Here is a 17,324-nt window from a genome sequence, read left to right as displayed (position 1 = left end):
GTCACAGGCCTCTTACTCCGTAGCACTCTACAAGAGACACCTCCTCCCCAGGGCACGATGGGGGAGGGGAAGACGCGGTCCATCAATTGCGTCCGCTAAGGGACCAGGGGAGCACGGCCGACAGCCCAGTCAGGGTGGCCCATGCCCTGGGAGGGACCTGGAGAGCGATCTGCCCTTCTCCTGCAGTGACGCAAGGAACAAACAGAGGAATGGACGCTTTCATCTTACCCAGTGGAGCATCCGGTACTGGTGAGCGAGGCTGCACAGGGCCCAAAGGGGGCCCAGGTGCTGGTGGCAACACGGGCCGGTCCCTGCAAACGCCGGGACGCTGCAAGGTAACCTGCAGGGCAGAAGGGAGAGCCGTGTCAGGCGACAGAAACGGAGCGACCACCGACAAAAGCCGAAACCCAACGCATCAGCTGTCGGCACCAGGCACCCTCCCCACACCCCGCCGGGTGCCCACCCAGCAGCACAGTGCCCCACGCTCCACCCAGCCCTCTGGGGCCTGCAGCCGGCAGCCCGGGCCGCGCAGCAGGACACGGGGGGACAACAATGGCGCCACACGACGTCGCTGGTGTCTCCAAGTGGACGAAGCCAAGGGTCCTGCCTGCGAGGATGCACACAGAGCTTCCAGCACTCTGACAAAGGCAGCGCCTTCACAACAGGCAGCCCCTTTGGGCAGGACAGCCCTCCTCGCCACCACCCCAGTTCCATGGGTGCTGGCCCGGCGTGGACCAGGAACACGCAGAAGGGACGGACGTGAAAATCTCGTCCTCCACACGTGCAATCAGAGCCGCACCTGGGTCACCGCTCTGCCTCCAGGACCCTGCCTGGCCCTCTCCTTCCCCCCAAACCAAGTAATCTCCTCTGACCTGCAGGGGCTTCCCCTGGGCGCAACGTGCACTGGGGAGCTGGGCACCCCGGAGTCCTGCGGGGGAGCTGCCCAAGTGCTCCTGAGGGGACAACGCTGCCCACGGGAGGTAGTCAGGCTCCGCTACAATCACCGCTATCCTCAGGGACGTCTGGGTTTTCAGTGCGCTACGTAGCACGCACTACTTGTGTCCTTCGGCAAACTCAAGTGGGATGTCTGGATCCCACAACTGACACCAAAAGGACCCTACAGGCCCGTGCGCAAACTCCCGCGACGTGTCGTGCTGACGCCCAGGAGCAGCTCTGACAGCTTCCGGGGCAGGCCCGACCCGGCGCAGGGGTGGGGAGCACGATGGGAGGACGCTGCTGCGCGTCGCAATTCCCTGCAGGGAAGTAGGCCTCTTCACTGCGGGCTCTTTCCCTTCAAGCCTCTATTTCTTACTACAAAAGCAACATCTACCCAGAGTACAACTGGACGCAGCGGGCCAGGCACATCTCCGTCCCGAGAACAGACGGTCACGGGTTCTGACATTTACCCCACACCAAACAGGTAGACTCAAAGCTGCACAAAGCACACAGGACAAAGCTGGAGGGAGGGCTTTGCCCCTTTCTCAGTTACGAGCATTTCAATGGCCATGCTAAACAGGAGAATCACCTGGCCTCAGCAAGGAAACAAGTCAAACGAGTGACGACACAGGACTCTGCCTCAGTGACCCAGGAGCAACCCCAGGTGCAGGTCGGCAGGAAGGAGTCAGCAGAGCCAGGAGAAGCCAGTGTGGAGCGAGGGCTCACCCTCCGCACGCTATCTCGACAAACCCACAGCCAAAGTCTGCGGTCCTCGGCTTCTGAGCACTCCCTCATGGCTTCTGCAGGCACCAGCCAAGGTGACGGGCTCCAGGGACAAGCAGCCCACTGGCCCCTGGGGAGACTGAATTGGAAAGCGAACGACATGCCAGACCCGTCACAGGACACACAGTCTGGAGATGAGGGCGGGAATGGCTTCCGGGAAAACAGGAAGCTCACCTTTCCCAGGACGACGTCCAACGGAGCACGGCCACCCCACTTACCTGGGCCTCCGGAGCCGCCGCAGGCGGGCGGGAGCTGCCGGCCAATGCCGGGGCCGGGCCAGGTCCTACGTGGGCTGAAAACCACAGAAGGGATGGAGGATTAGGCTCGCCTGCGAAGACTTTGCTGAAGCCACACAAAACCTGGTGAGCCTTCCTTCCCCGTATCCCACTCGTCCCCGCATCAGACCGAGTGGGAGACAGGTCTCGTGACCCTGAGGGAGACACCACAGGCCACGGGTTCAGGTGTCTCTTCCATAGCCGATCAACGGCCGTGGAAGGTCAGGGCTCCACACGCTGCAGACAATGGCAGGGGTGGGCTTCTCCTTCGGGGAGCCCGGAACGTGCTCCCTGTTGAAGCCCCGTGTGCAGAACTGACACGCCTGCCTTCTGTCACAGGCCTCTTACTCCGTAGCACTCTACAAGAGACACCTCCTCCCCAGGGCAGGATGGGGGAGGGGAAGACGCGGTCCATCAATTGCGTCCGCTAAGGGACCAGGGGAGCACGGCCGACAGCCCAGTCAGGGTGGCCCATGCCCTGGGAGGGACCTGGAGAGCGATCTGCCCTTCTCCTGCAGTGACGCAAGGAACAAACAGAGGAATGGACGCTTTCATCTTACCCAGTGGAGCATCCGGTACTGGTGAGCGAGGCTGCACAGGGCCCAAGGGGGGCCCAGGTGCTGGTGGCAACACGGGCCGGTCCCTGCAAACGCCGGGACGCTGCAAGGTAACCTGCAGGGCAGAAGGGAGAGCCGTGTCAGGCGACAGAAACGGAGCGACCACCGACAAAAGCCGAAACCCAACGCATCAGCTGTCGGCACCGGGCACCCTCCCCACACCCCGCCGGGTGCCCACCCAGCAGCACAGTGCCCCACGCTCCACCCAGCCCTCTGGGGCCTGCAGCAGGCAGCCCGGGCCGCGCAGCAGGACACGGGGGGACAACAATGGCGCCGCACGACGTCGCCGGTGTCTCCAAGTGGACGAAGCCAAGGGTCCTGCCTGCGACGATGCACACAGAGCTTCCAGCACTCTGACAAAAGCAGCGCCTTCACAACAGGCAGCCCCTTTGGGCAGGACAGCCCTCCTCGCCACCACCCCAGCTCCACGGGAGCTGGCCCGGCGCGGACCAGGAACACGCAGAAGGGACGGACGTGAAAATCTCGTCCTCCACACGTGCAATCAGAGCCGCACCTGGGTCACCGCTCTGCCTCCAGGACCCTGCCTGGCCCTCTCCTTCCCCCCAAACCAAGTAATCTCCTCCGACCTGCAGGGGCTTCCCCTGGGCGCAACGTGCACTGGGGAGCTGGGCACCCCGGAGTCCTGCGGGGGAGCTGCCCAAGTGCTCCTGAGGGGACAACGCTGCCCACGGGAGGTAGTCAGGCTCCGCTACAATCACCGCTATCCTCAGGGACGTCTGGGTTTTCAGTGCGCTACGAAGCGCGCACTACTTGTGTCCTTCGGCAAACTCAAGTGGGATGTCTGGATCCCACAACTGACACCAAAAGGACCCTACAGGCCCGTGCGCAAACTCCCGCGACGTGTCGTGCTGACGCCCAGGAGCAGCTCTGACAGCTTCCAGGGCAGGCCCGACCCGGCGCAGGGGTGGGGAGCACGATGGGAGGACGCTGCTGCGCGTCGCAATTCCCTGCAGGGAAGTAGGCCTCTTCACTGCGGGCTCTTTCCCTTCAAGCCTCTATTTCTTACTACAAAAGCAACATCTACCCAGAGTACAACTGGACGCAGCGGGCCAGGCACATCTCCGTCCCGAGAACAGACGGTCACGGGTTCTGACATTTACCCCACACCAAACAGGTAGACTCAAAGCTGCACAAAGCACACAGGACAAAGCTGGAGGGAGGGCTTTGCCCCTTTCTCAGTTACGAGCATTTCAATGGCCATGCTAAACAGGAGAATCACCTGGCCTCAGCAAGGAAACAAGTCAAACGAGTGACGACACAGGACTCTGCCTCAGTGACCCAGGAGCAACCCCAGGTGCAGGTCGGCAGGAAGGAGTCAGCAGAGCCAGGAGAAGCCAGTGTGGAGCGAGGGCTCACCCTCCGCACGCTATCTCGACAAACCCACAGCCAAAGTCTGCGGTCCTCGGCTTCTGAGCACTCCCTCATGGCTTCTGCAGGCACCAGCCAAGGTGACGGGCTCCAGGGACAAGCAGCCCACTGGCCCCTGGGGAGACTGAATTGGAAAGCGAACGACATGCCAGACCCGTCACAGGACACACAGTCTGGAGATGAGGGCGGGAATGGCTTCCGGGAAAACAGGAAGCTCACCTTTCCCAGGACGACGTCCAACGGAGCACGGCCACCCCACTTACCTGGGCCTCCGGGGCCGCCGCAGGCGGGCGGGAGCTGCCGGCCAATGCCGGGGCCGGGCCAGGTCCTACGTGGGCTGAAAACCACAGAAGGGATGGAGGATTAGGCTCGCCTGCGAAGAATTTGCTGAAGCCACACAAAACCTGGTGAGCCTTCCTTCCCCGTATCCCACTCGTCCCCGCATCAGACCGAGTGGGAGACAGGTCTCGTGACCCTGAGGGAGACACCACAGGCCACGGGTTCAGGTGTCTCTTCCATAGCCGATCAACGGCCGTGGAAGGTCAGGGCTCCACACGCTGCAGACAATGGCAGGGGTGGGCTTCTCCTTCGGGGAGCCCGGAACGTGCTCCCTGTTGAAGCCCCGTGTGCAGAACTGACACGCCTGCCTTCTGTCACAGGCCTCTTACTCCGTAGCACTCTACAAGAGACACCTCCTCCCCAGGGCAGGATGGGGGAGGGGAAGACGCGGTCCATCAATTGCGTCCGCTAAGGGACCAGGGGAACACGGCCGACAGCCCAGTCAGGGTGGCCCATGCCCTGGGAGGGACCTGGAGAGCGATCTGCCCTTCTCCTGCAGTGACGCAAGGAACAAACAGAGGAATGGACGCTTTCATCTTACCCAGTGGAGCATCCGGTACTGGTGAGCGAGGCTGCACAGGGCCCAAGGGGGGCCCAGGTGCTGGTGGCAACACGTGCCGGTCCCTGCAAACGCCGGGACACTGCAAGGTAACCTGCAGGGCAGAAGGGAGAGCCGTGTCAGGCGACAGAAACGGAGCGACCACCGACAAAAGCCGAAACCCAACGCATCAGCTGTCGGCACCGGGCACCCTCCCCACACCCCGCCGGGTGCCCACCCAGCAGCACAGTGCCCCACGCTCCACCCAGCCCTCTGGGGCCTGCAGCCGGCAGCCCGGGCCGCGCAGCAGGACACGGGGGGACAACAATGGCGCCGCACGATGTCGCCGGTGTCTCCAAGTGGACGAAGCCAAGGGTCCTGCCTGCGACGATGCACACAGAGCTTCCAGCACTCTGACAAAAGCAGCGCCTTCACAACAGGCAGCCCCTTTGGGCAGGACAGCCCTCCTCGCCACCACCCCAGCTCCACGGGAGCTGGCCAGGTACGGACCAGGAACACGCAGAAGGGCCGGACGTGAAAATCTCGTCCTCCACACGTGCAATCAGAGCCGCACCTGGGTCACCGCTCTGCCTCCAGGACCCTGCCTGGCCCTATCCTTCCCCCCAAACCAAGTAATCTCCTCCTACCTGCAGGGGCTTCCCCTGGGCGCAACGTGCACTGGGGAGCTGGGCACCCCGGAGTCCTGCGGGGGAGCTGCCCAAGTGCTCCTGAGGGGACAACGCTGCCCACGGGTGGTAGTCAGGCTCCGCTACAATCACCGCTATCCTCAGGGACGTCTGGGTTTTCAGTGCGCTACGAAGCGCGCACTACTTGTGTCCTTCAGCAAACTCAAGTGGGATGTCTGGATCCCACAACTGACACCAAATGGACCCTACTAGCCCATGCGCCAAATCCCGTGACCTGTCATGCTGACGCACAGGAGCAGCTCTGACAGCTTCCCGGGCATGCCCGACCCAGCTCAGCTGTGGGGAGCATGATGGGAAGATGCTGCTGCGCGTCGCAATTCCCCTGCAGGGAAGTAGGCCTCTTCACTGCGGGCTCTTTCCATTCAAGCCTCTATTTCTTACTACAAAAGCAACATCTACCCAGAGTACAACTGGACGCAGCGGGCCAGGCACATCTCCGTCCCGAGAACAGACGGTCACGGGTTCTGACATTTACCCCACACCAAACAGGTAGACTCAAAGCTGCACAAAGCACACAGGACAAAGCTGGAGGTAGGGCTTTGCCCCTTTCTCAGTTACGAGCATTTCAATGGCCATGCTAAACAGGAGAATCACCTGGCCTCAGCAAGGAAACAAGTCAAACGAGTGACGACACAGGACTCTGCCTCAGTGACCCAGGAGCAATCCCAGGTGCAGGTCGGCAGGAAGGAGTCAGCAGAGCCAGGAGAAGCCAGTGTGGAGTGAGGGCTCACCCTCCGCATGCTATCTCAACAAACCCACAGCCAAATTCTGCGGTCCTCGTCTTCTGAGCACTCCCTCATGGCTTCTGCAGGCACCAGCCAAGGTGACGGGCTCCAGGGACAAGCAGCCCACTGGCCCCTGGGGAGACTGAATTTGAAAGTGTACGACATGCCAGAGACTTCACAAGACATTCTGGAGACGATGGCATGAATGGCTTCCGGGAAAACAGGAAGCTCACCTTTCCCAGGATGATGTCCAACGGAGCATGACCACCCCACTTACCTGGGCATCTTGGGCCACCGCATGCGGGTAGGAGCTGCTGGCCAATGCCAGGGCCACGCCAGGTCTTGCATGGGCTGAAAACCACAGAAGGGATTGTGGATTAGGCTCGCCTTTGAAGACTTTTCTGAAGCGACACTAAACCTTTGAGCCTTCTTTCCCCGTATCCCACTCGTCCCCACATCACAAATATAGGAATGCAGGTCTCCTGACTCTTCAGGAAGAGGCCATATTTCTCTACTTTTGTGTTTTGTGACTTATCATCAGCTGTGCAAGTTCACGGCTTAAATTAGTTGCAGAATTCATTATCGGTGCTTCATCCCTCAGAGAGCCCATATCATGGTGTATGTTGAAGATATGTAGTAGTGAAGTTTTTGTCTTCTGTCAGACCTTCTTTTCTCTGCAAGATAATCCTCCTTTCTAGGTCATGATTGGGAAATGACATGGGCTATGAAATAAATGTGTATCCTAATTACCTAAAAGAACATTACCATTTACTCAGTCTGATTTTCCCAGGCATTGGAAATTCTTGGCTTGGCATCTTCCATTCTTCTGCAGAGACTCAACCAGAAAACAGACATACGCTTTCATCTTACCAATGACTGGAGATATAGGTTGTGGATAAGGTCCTAGAAGGCACGTGGGTCTTCTAGGTGCCAGTGGCCTGTATCTAATGAATGGTTCTGGTGGACATCCCCAGGGGTAGAAATCTTCCCATGGTGCTGGGATAGTTCTGGGGCCTCTTCTAGGCCCATAGTCCTGCAGAACAAGAGATGCAGTTTTTAAATATATCAGTATTATTGGAAAAGAGAGAAACACCAACTGGAACAGGAATAGTCCCCAACACCTTCAAATGCACCAGGGTTCTAAAGAACAGCATCAATGCCAGAAATCTCTACTCTCCTGTGTCGCCGTGCGAGCTTATGGAAGTTTTAGGCCCAGCAGTAAGCCACTGCCAGTGTCTGGAAATGTAGGGAGGAAAGGGACTAGTCCTGGGGCATCACAGAGACAAGCATGCTTCTACCCCCAGTGCCACTCTCCACTCAGCCCTTCACCAGCACAAAAGCCCTTTGTTTGTATATTATAAGCAGAGAGAATGAGAGAGGATGGTGGTTTTAGGTATTACCTTTAAGTCTTTAATTCATTTCAAGTCAACCCCCTTGAGGAGCATGTGACAGGGATTTAAGCCTTTTACATGGGAGCATCCTATTTTCCCAGCACCATTTATTTCAGACACTGCCTTTTCTCCATTTAGTACTGTTGGCTCCCTTGTCAAATGTCAATTGACTGTATTTGCGTGGGTGTATTTCTGGGCTCTTGAGCGTGTTACATTGGTGTTGAGTCTGTTTTCATGCCAGTTCTGATAACTATAGTTTTAGGATACAGCTTGAAATCCAGAGTAGTCGTGCCCCCACTGTGTTTTTCTTTCTCAGGGAGACTGCTTTGGCTCTCCAGTAGAGAATTCATGTAACTATTTAGAGTGTTTTTCCTACTTTTATAAAAACATGAAAGTTTCCACCAAAGATGACCAGCTGTGTGTTGAGACCTTGGGGAAGATCCAGCAAAGAGTTTGCTTTTGAAAAGTAAATGACACAGCAGACCCATCACGGAACACACAATCCAGATGCAAGGCAGGAGAGGGCGATTGGAAAGACAGCAGATATCTCCAGAGATCAAATCCCAACACAAAGTGATCACTGCGACACAACTGGAAACAAATCACTTACTTGTGTCTCCTCGGCCTCCTGAGCACGGAAGTCGCTGCCGTTCCTCACAGGGGCACCACCAGGCCCTGAGGCTGTAAAGGGAGAACAGCGCTGAGGGCGGGTCCTCTCTGACAGAGGCCGTGGGGGGAAGCACGAGCCATCCATGCCCTTCCCCAGGAGCTGTCACTCCTGCCCGCGCCCCGGGCTCCGCACAGAGGCCGCAGGTCCCCCTCATGTCTCAGGTGACCCCGAGGACGAGGAGAGGCTGGACCCCTGACCCGTGATGAGGACACCACAGAGCCCTGGTTCAGGTGTTTTCATAGCTAATCACCCTGGATGGGAGCTCAGGGCTCAGATCCCTGGAAATCAACACTAACACAGGTGGCTCACAATGCAGTTCAGGGGAAACCAGTCTCTGCATATTACCTATTAAAGTGAGAAGTGTCTTTCATAGGAACAGCATAACAACCCCTGACCATGAGCTGCACCTCTCCCTCCTCAGCCCGCTGGTAAGCTGTTACAATCCTCGTCCGATAGGACATGTCTTGTACAAGTGACTGCGTGTTATGTAAACATTTATGAAACAAGTAGCCTTAGAAAGACTAATATTGTAATAATCAGCAGAAGAACGGTGAATTACACGGAGAACCTGTTGGAAGACTTTAGAGTTACACGTGTGACTCTAGAAGAGGGAGACTATGTAGTCATGTCACTTCCTAGCGGGCTACTCTAGGTCACCGTGCAACATTTCTTATAAGAACGAAGGGACCTGCATAATTAGTAAAGAAATGCCTGCTGTCTTAAAGCAGATCTTGAATAGAATATTTATCCACCAAAGCAAATGAAGAAAAATTTTTTCTCATCAGGACATACTGCCTTCATTCCAAAACTCTGTGCATGTTATTTTTCTCAACTACAAGGAGAAAGCAGCCTTCAACACTGTGTCCAGGCTAGAAGAGAGTGCAGACACTCATGTCTTCTAGTGCACAGAAAGCAGCCATGCCAGCCAACCAAGGGCCTGGAGGGTGGCCCACAGTCCCTGGAGGGGCATGAGCTCCACTGCTCACAGGAGACAGAGCCCTGCTGGCTGGCAGCACGTGAAGAAAACATCTTGTCACCCAGCTGAGAACCTGCCCCCTGTGGTGAGTGTGTGGTGTGGTGTCCAGGAAACCCAGCAATCACCCGCGGGGACAAGAAGCCCACTTGGAGGCTTTTGCAGCAGAAATGAAGCTGCTGCAGTTCACAGTGTGCTCCTTACGTCTCAGGGAAGGATGCAGCCTGTACGGTCCTCCTGGGGTGGGCTCCTGCCTCATGTACTTCTCTGCCTGCCTCTGTATGCAGATTGCATCCAATCTTAAAGACACAGAAAGAATGGCTTCAATGAGAATTACATCATCAATTCCTCTTCTAGACACAAAACAGCCAATCCTTAAAAATCTCAGAACACCCTTAAAAATGTGTGAAAATTCTGTACCTCTGTTTCAGGTGGGCGGCCTCCCTTCTAAGCTCAGTGTTTTCCCTCTCCAGCTCCCGAGCCCTGATCTGTGGGGGAAAACACATCGATGTTCAGCCGTGGCAGACTGTGCACAAAGGGAAGGAAGGAAACAAATTCTTACCCAGTTGTCTTGGGACTTCTTCTTGGCACGAGTGATCTGAAAAAGTCAACACATCAAGAAACACCCCATGGCAAGGGGTTCTCAGGCCCACAGTAACCATCTGCTTCAGGTGCTGAGGACTCCGTGTGTCAGGAGGAAGGCAGGTTACCTGGAGTCTCAAGGCGATGTCTGCTCCCTGCATCTGCCTGTGACATTCTTCAAGCCTTCTCCTACGAGTTACAAATTGTTTCATCAGAGAAAACACAATGCTGGGCATGCTGTTAAATAACTTGCTCCAGTCCATGTTATCTGCACTGCACACTCACATACATTATCTAAACGTACAAGACACACTGCACACTCACACACTCACACACAGTATCTCATCACGTTATCTGCAATGCACACTCCACACATCATCTCACCACACAAGACACACTGCACACTCACACACAGTATCTCACGTTATCTGCACTGCACACTCTCACACAGTATCACCACACAAGACACACTGCACACGGCTGTAGAAGCACATCAGGTTCAAAGCTATCACTGCAGTCACTCCTTAGTCACTATTATTTTACGTCTGCCAGGTTCTGCGCTGACACAATTTCCTTTCCCGTTCTCAACACTTCCCTCACTTATCCTGTGTTGAGCATCTTTCATCATAAACCTTGAATCTTCTTTTCCTTACATCCTTATCCTATTTCTCAGGCTTACAAGTGGGTCTCTCCAGTGACATGGTCATATTTATTGGTCCAACTGATGCTACACCAAACTGCTTACCTCAGGTTGAGAACAATTTATAGCACCTTCAGAAACATCTCTGTGAACTGTCTTTCCACTCACTCAGTCTGCCCAGCATTGAGACCAGGAAATTCTTAGTAACTTAATACTTTTTAAAGTTAAACCTTTAATTTAACATGTGTAAAACTTAACATTTTTTCTTCTGTGTGAAGTATCTATACAAATCTCTTCTAAACATGTGTTTTGGTCTGTGTGTGATATTGTGCCTGAACATTTTAGAAAAGTTTTTAAAAACCCAACAGTGGTGTCAGCACCGCAGGTGCACAGGAGCTGAACTCACTTGTATTGTCGTGTCTCATCTTCAGCCAGTTTTGCCTTCTCCTCTGCTGCCAATAGCTGCTGCTTCTCCACCAGCTCACATCCTTTCATGTCCACCTTCCTGAGAGGGGAAAGAAACTCTGCAAAATTCTGCCAGTTTCCCTCCCAGAAATTGGAGGGGAACAATTCAATGTTCCTTTTGCCCTTCCCCATAAGTGCTCAGACTGACAGATACAGAGGAAAGAATTAAAGGCCCCCACTAATACATATGAAAAAGCTACACTCAGGCCTCTGGCAAGTGTTTGGTATCTGGCCTTCCCTTCAGCGTCCCCACACCTATTCTAATCTGTGCATAAAGTAAACACACAGGAAAAGCCCACATGAGGTGCACTCTGTGCCCCTCCTTGGCTCAGGCTCCTGTGAGGAGGACAGCGTGAGTTCACGTTTCAATGTGGGACTCAGGGTCTGACCAAGTCTTCACTACCAAACACATTAGGGTGAAGCAAGCGTTCATGACTTGTTTGATTTCTCCCACAGAGAGCCCTGATTTCAGTCAAAGCTTGGGGCAAACCTGGTTTTTCAGGGAATATGAGAAAATGTTTGGTTTTGAATGTGGGCTAGTGGGTGTGATGTCCATGACCTCTCCCTGAGAATGACAGGAACTCTGTACAAATTATGAAATCCATGCTCAAATGTACCAAATTGCTAACAAGCCAGGAAGGAACATGAGGCCAAGATGGGAAAAGGAAGCTGAGGACTGGGTCCACCTTCCCCGAGGGTCACCTGTTAACTGCAGGGGAAGCCACTGAGATGCAGAGCAGCCCGGCAGCTGGTGCCCCCCCCCCAACATGGGCATCACAGTCAGATGGCTGGAGCTCGCAGCCTGTCAGCACAGGCAATCCCTAGTGACACCTGCAGGCCTTAGCTGGGATCCATGAGAGCTACATGCCAGGAATAAAGCTGGACAGCAGACACACTGGCCTCAGGAGGGCTGGCTGCACTGACTGATCTCAGCTGCTAACTGGGTTAACAGGATGTAGCACTGCTGGTACCCTGATCACCTGCCAGCTGTCACGCCCACCTTCTCTGCAGCAAATTAACCTCACACCAGGCCTCAACTTTTCTCTATTTTCTACCCCATATCTAGAGTTCAGTAAAAATGATAGACACATGGCAGGTCATGACAGCATGATGCAGTTGAAACCTAAGGACAATGAAAATGGATCTGGGGGATCTAGATAATGAAGTGACTAAATCTGGCCCAAGAACCCGCTAAGATCTCAAACTAAATACAACAAGAACTCTGGTAACCAGTCAGAATGAACAGAAGCAGCAGGTTACAGAAATCAAGGCAGAAAAGGAAACACAAATCTGTGCTGGCTGAATGTGGTAAAGGAAATATGGTGGTTAAGTATTCTGAAATATAATATCTACGTGATTTCACACATTCATTCACACATTTGTCATAATTAACATGGGAACATCTTACTCTTCAATGTGCCCGTCTGTCTGTCCAGAAATATTGTTAGGGAAACATATTCTCTGCTCCAGCCTCTGGAAATTGGCTTCCTCTCCTGTCACAGATCCCGATGTGGCATGGTGGTCTTGCATTTTCTTTTCAAGTTCTGTGAACATGAGACAGTTTGTCTATGTATGTGCACTCAACAGCTTGGCTGTGCTGGGCAGTGGAGAAAGGAGAGAATCCTGAATGCAGGAACCCATTTTTTACCTTCCCAGTGTAAACTCATGTCTACTATAGGTGTGTCTCACTTTATTGTCCTTCCCAATAATGCATTTTTTAAAACAAATTGAAGACCTGTAGCAACCCTGAGTCCAGCAATTTTATTGGTGACTATTTTTTCTGACAGCATTTGCTCATTTCTTATCTCTGTGTCACATTTTGGTAATTCTTGAAATACTTCATTCTTTATCATTTTCATTAAAATAGGCATGACATTGTTTTAAGGCAAAGCCTAAGCCAGTGGAAGTCCTTAATTCTCAGCAATTCTGCAAGCCTGAGAGATGAAGAGGCTACAAAAGGAAACTCTGAAGCCAGCAGGGATTGGTCCATGAAGTTTAAGGCAAGATTCCATCTCCACTGCATACCTGTGCAAGGTAAAGCAGGAAGAGCTAAACCAGAAGCTGCTGCACGTTCTCTAGGAGATGAAGCTAAGACAGCTAATAATGAAGGTGGATACACTAAACAACAGATTTTCAATGCAGAGAACTGCAAGGGGAAGCCATCCAGCACTTTCATAGCTGGAGAGGAGAAGTCAGTGCCTGGCATCAAAGCTTCAATGGACAGGCTGATTTTCTTGTTAGGGGCTAATGCAGCTGATGGTTGTAAAGTTGAAGCCAATGCTCATTTAACATTCTGAAAATCCTCTGTCCCATGAGAATCATGGGAAATCTATCTGTGCTCTATAAATGGAATAAAGCCTGGATGACAGCACATCTGTCTACAACATGAATATTTTAGCCCACTGTTGAGAACTAATACTCAGAAAAAAAATTCTTTCAAAATATTACTGCTCATGGACAATGCACAGGGTCACCCATGAGCTCTGATGGAGACATATGAGATGAGTGCTGTTTCCATGCTTAATATGACATCCATTCTGGAGCCCATGGATCAGGAGTAATTATGACTTTCAAGTCTTATTTAAAATACATTTTGGAAGGCTTTAGCTGCCACAGACAGTGATACGACTGATGGGTCTGGGTAAATAAATGGAAAACTTTCTGGAAAGGATTCAGCATTTTAGGTGCCATTAAGAACATTCATGATTCATGAGAAGAAGTCAAAATATCAACAACCAGGGTTTGGACGGAATTGATTCCAATCTTGATGTGTGACTTTGAGGGGCTCAAGACTTCAGTGCAGGAAGGAACTGCAGATGTGCTGAAAACAGCAGGAGAACTAGAGTTAGAAGTGGAGCCTGAAGACGTGACTGAATGGCTGCAGTCTCATGATAAATGTGCATGAATGAGGAGCTGTTTCTTATGCACGAGCAAAGAAGTTGTTTTCTTGAGATGGACTCTACTGGTGAAGATGCCATGAAGAAGGTTGAAATAACAAAGGACTCATAAGAGTGCACAAACTTAGCTGAGAAACTACCACAGGGTTTGAGAGGATTGATTCCAATTTGTAAAGAAGTCCTCCTGTGTGTAAAATGTATCAAATAGCACTTCCTGCTACAGAGGACTTGCTCCTGAAAGGGAGAGTTAATCCTGTGACAAACTTCATTGTGGTCTTACTTTAAGAAATTGCAAAAAGCCACACCAATCTTCAGCAACCACCACAATGATCGGTCAGCAGTCATTATCAATTCCAGACCATCCACCAAAATGACTGTAACTCAATAAAAAAAAAAGTTTAAAAAAAAGACCATCCACCAACAAAAAGATAACACCTCACTGGAGGCTCAGATGATGGCTAGTAGCTTTTAGTAATAAAGTATATTTTCATTAAGTTACGAACATTGGGGGTTTTAGACACAGTGGTGTTGCTCACTTAATAGACTACAGTATAGTGTACATTTGATTCTCTTTACTATGATATTAACTTGATTCTAGGGGTCTAGAACTGAAGCCATAACATCTCCCAGGAAGCCTGCATATGAGGTTTTCTTCCCAACAAGCAACATACCTTCCAGGCTGCAGTCCTCAGTTGTCTCGGCTCTCTGCATCGTATCCTCAGATCTGGTCTTCAAAACACGTGGCTGCAAGACATGTGAGAAAAGACGTTCAAGAAGTACTGCTCCACAGCAACGTGAACGTACTTAACGTGAGAGGATCGTACACTTGGAATCAGCTAAGATGGGCCATCTGCTTTATGTGTGTCACAGCACAATTAGACACTGACACAGTGATGCTCAGTTCTCTTGAGTTAAGTACCTCTGGGGTTGAGTAACATCTCTTACTCTCTTCTTGCTGCTGAGCTGAACATCCTCCTGCACATGCATTTCTTCAGATTTCACTGTGGCTTCACAGACAAGAGATTTATTAAGAGCAATTTCAACCTAAAACTCTCTCATTGATGACTAAATCCCAAGAAAAGTAACTTGAATAGACATCAACATTTAATCTTCTAAGGCATGAGATTGTTGTTCCTTGTGAAAGCTCATGTGTACAGTGGAAATCCTGCTGCAACTGGAGGAATTTACCTCAGATTCCTGAAGTGTTCATTGAAACAGCAAATTTCAAGGTCTCTGGAGACGTTCTTTTTTCCAGTATCTTCACACAGTACAGAATTAAAGCATGTATTATGATTTCAATGAAAACTCAGGGTGATATGCTTAAAAAGTGTAACTTTTTTCCCAAAAACAAAGTATTTTGTTAACTGCAAAACAAACCATAGAAAATAAATATATTAGCCCTGGTGCACTTCCAAAGACTTTGGTGAGCATTCTCTCCAGAAGATATTAAGGCAGCGAAATGATTCTGAACATTCAAGTTTTATAAAGAAAGCAAGTGTCATACGTTCCCTTACACATGCTTGAAAGCATCTGGGACTTTCCCTGAGTTTCAGTTTGGGGCTGAAGACAGTGCTCCGTTTGAGAGTTTACAGCAGACAGGGCCTCTCCTTCGAGTTCTAGCACCAGGCGTCCTAGCAGCACGTTCTGACACCCTGCATCTTGCATTTCCTTCCTCAGCGGGTCCTCTTCCACTGCCAGCCTGCCAAGCTCTTCCAGCAAGTCTTGGTTTGTTCTGATGGGCACTTGCTTCTCTTCAACCCTTTTGGAGTCCTGTCTCTTCTCAGCCAGTTCCCACAGCCGCCCCTAAGTTTCCTGTGATGGCAGCTGATCCAGGCTGGGCCCAGGACAGATGTCAAACCCATGAAGAAATGTGGAAAGAAGAGACCTCCAGGCACAGATATTTCCTCACCTCCACAGACTTCCTCCTCACTGGACAATGGAGGGCATGACTGGACGACAAGGGGAAGCAAGGGTGGGAAACTGCTCATGTCAAAGAGCTCACAAATGAGCATCCCTAGTGAAATGTAAACAAAGTTTACCCAAATTCATGTGGAAAATTCTCTGTTTAACATCAACAGGGCAAGGGGCTGTACAACTCAGCTAGTAACTTCCTTCACCTCTCAGGTATTTCCTGGCATTTTCCATGTATCTTGGAGGGCAGTGTGAGTGGTGAGAAAACTCTCTAGGTTGTGAAAATAAGACATATTTCCTAGTCTCCAAAATAGGAAAAGTCACAGAGGCTTTAGTCCATGAAATTCTGGGTCATTGTTCACAGGGAGGTTCTGCTCCTGGGCTCTCACACACTGCTGTGGCCAAAAAACAGGAGGAGTGGGAGCACGCATCTCGCCCAGCTGTGGTCAATGTGGCAGCCAAGCTCTTACCAAGTGTGGGCTCTTGGCGTTCTGGTCCCTCGCTGCCTGCAGCTTAGCTCGAGCAATCTGAATGATGTCGTTCAAATACTCACTCTTCCTCTTAATGATTTTCAAGTTCTCCTTCAATGAAACATTGAATTAGTAACAATTACTTATTACTTTCAATTCTGTTTTCAGAATGTAATCTAGAAGAAGAGGCTTGTACCTTAAACTTCACTGCTTCCTCAGAGAGCATCTTCTTTTGCCTAATGGCCTCTAAGCATTTCTTTGCGTTGTTGGTCTATGCAAATACGTAATGAAGGAAACAGAATTACAAATACTAATTACTCTGCTAGCCGAACCTATCTTGTGTGTGACCCCTTCCACTAATACAGCAAGTGGTGCTTTACATCTACGACATTTGCTTAGTTTATTTTTTTTCTGAAATATAGTCAGTTACAATGTGTCAATTTTCTGGTGTACAGCATAATGTCTTTCAGTCACATATATATATATACCTATGCTTGTCTTCACATTCTTTTTCATTATACATTTCAAGATAACAAGTAGAGTTCCCTGTGCTCTACAGAAGAAATTTGTTTTGTTTTGTTTTGTTTTTATCTAGGACACTTGCTTTGCTTTGAATCTAGACCTCTTATAGAACATACGGAACAGGACAGTTAAGGATGAAAGAAAAGAGAGCCAAGAACTGAACTGCCAGAAGGGGGAAGGAACTGAAGGTGAAGTCACACACACACAAAAAAAATCAAAAGGACAATGATACCTTCTGCTCCCAAGAGGATACATTTTCTTCAAGTTCTTTGTTTTCTTTCTCAAATTTCTTGATCTTCTCAGTCATCTGCTTTAAAGTAACTAAAAGGAGGTAAAGCATTTTGGCAGGAAAACCCAGTAAAATACAATTATCCCAATTTATTAGCAGCAGAGACATCTCTCTGGCTGGCACTATGAGTGTAATTAACTTTGTAACTTTACTACTGTGCCTAAAGGAAGCAAATCTTAGTGGCATTCTAAATGTGAGATTGCTG

The 17,324-nt window shown here is 51.1% G+C and overlaps 1 protein-coding gene across 1 annotated transcript; it reads right to left on the bottom strand.

The window, feature by feature from the left end:
• Nucleotides 1-6,484: 6,484 nt before the first annotated feature.
• LOC140691661 (transport and Golgi organization protein 1 homolog) lies at nt 6,485-17,103 on the bottom strand. The gene is made up of 14 exons (XM_072955525.1): nt 17,063-17,103; nt 16,505-16,579; nt 16,309-16,419; nt 14,599-14,671; nt 12,439-12,574; nt 10,972-11,070; nt 10,054-10,114; nt 9,906-9,941; nt 9,764-9,831; nt 9,548-9,642; nt 8,311-8,381; nt 7,180-7,342; nt 6,587-6,660; nt 6,485-6,496 (listed from the first exon to the last, which is right to left on the bottom strand). The coding sequence occupies exons 2-14, from the start codon at nt 16,532-16,534 to the stop codon at nt 6,485-6,487; spliced, it is 1,029 nt and encodes a 342-aa protein (XP_072811626.1). The 5' UTR covers nt 16,535-16,579; nt 17,063-17,103.
• Between the last annotated feature and the right edge of the window lie 221 nt (nt 17,104-17,324).

This window comes from Vicugna pacos, chromosome 36, assembly GCF_048564905.1.
Source record: "Vicugna pacos chromosome 36, VicPac4, whole genome shotgun sequence".
NCBI lineage: Eukaryota > Metazoa > Chordata > Mammalia > Artiodactyla > Camelidae > Vicugna > Vicugna pacos.
The sequence above is the reverse complement of the archived record's forward strand: the minus strand, read 5'-3'. Positions and strand labels throughout refer to the sequence as shown.

Excerpts from the sequence above, each read along its gene's own strand:
- LOC140691661 (XM_072955525.1), bottom strand. The coding sequence starts at position 16,534 with ATGCTCTCTGAGGAAGCAGTGAAGTTTAAG. Across the intron at positions 12,575-14,598 it reads TGAGGACTGCAGCCTGGAAG|AACTTGAAAAGAAAATGCAA; the intron begins GTATGTTGCTTG and ends TCATGTTCACAG. Across the intron at positions 11,071-12,438 it reads ACAGACGGGCACATTGAAGA|GAAGGTGGACATGAAAGGAT; the intron begins GTAAGATGTTCC and ends TTCCCCTCTCAG.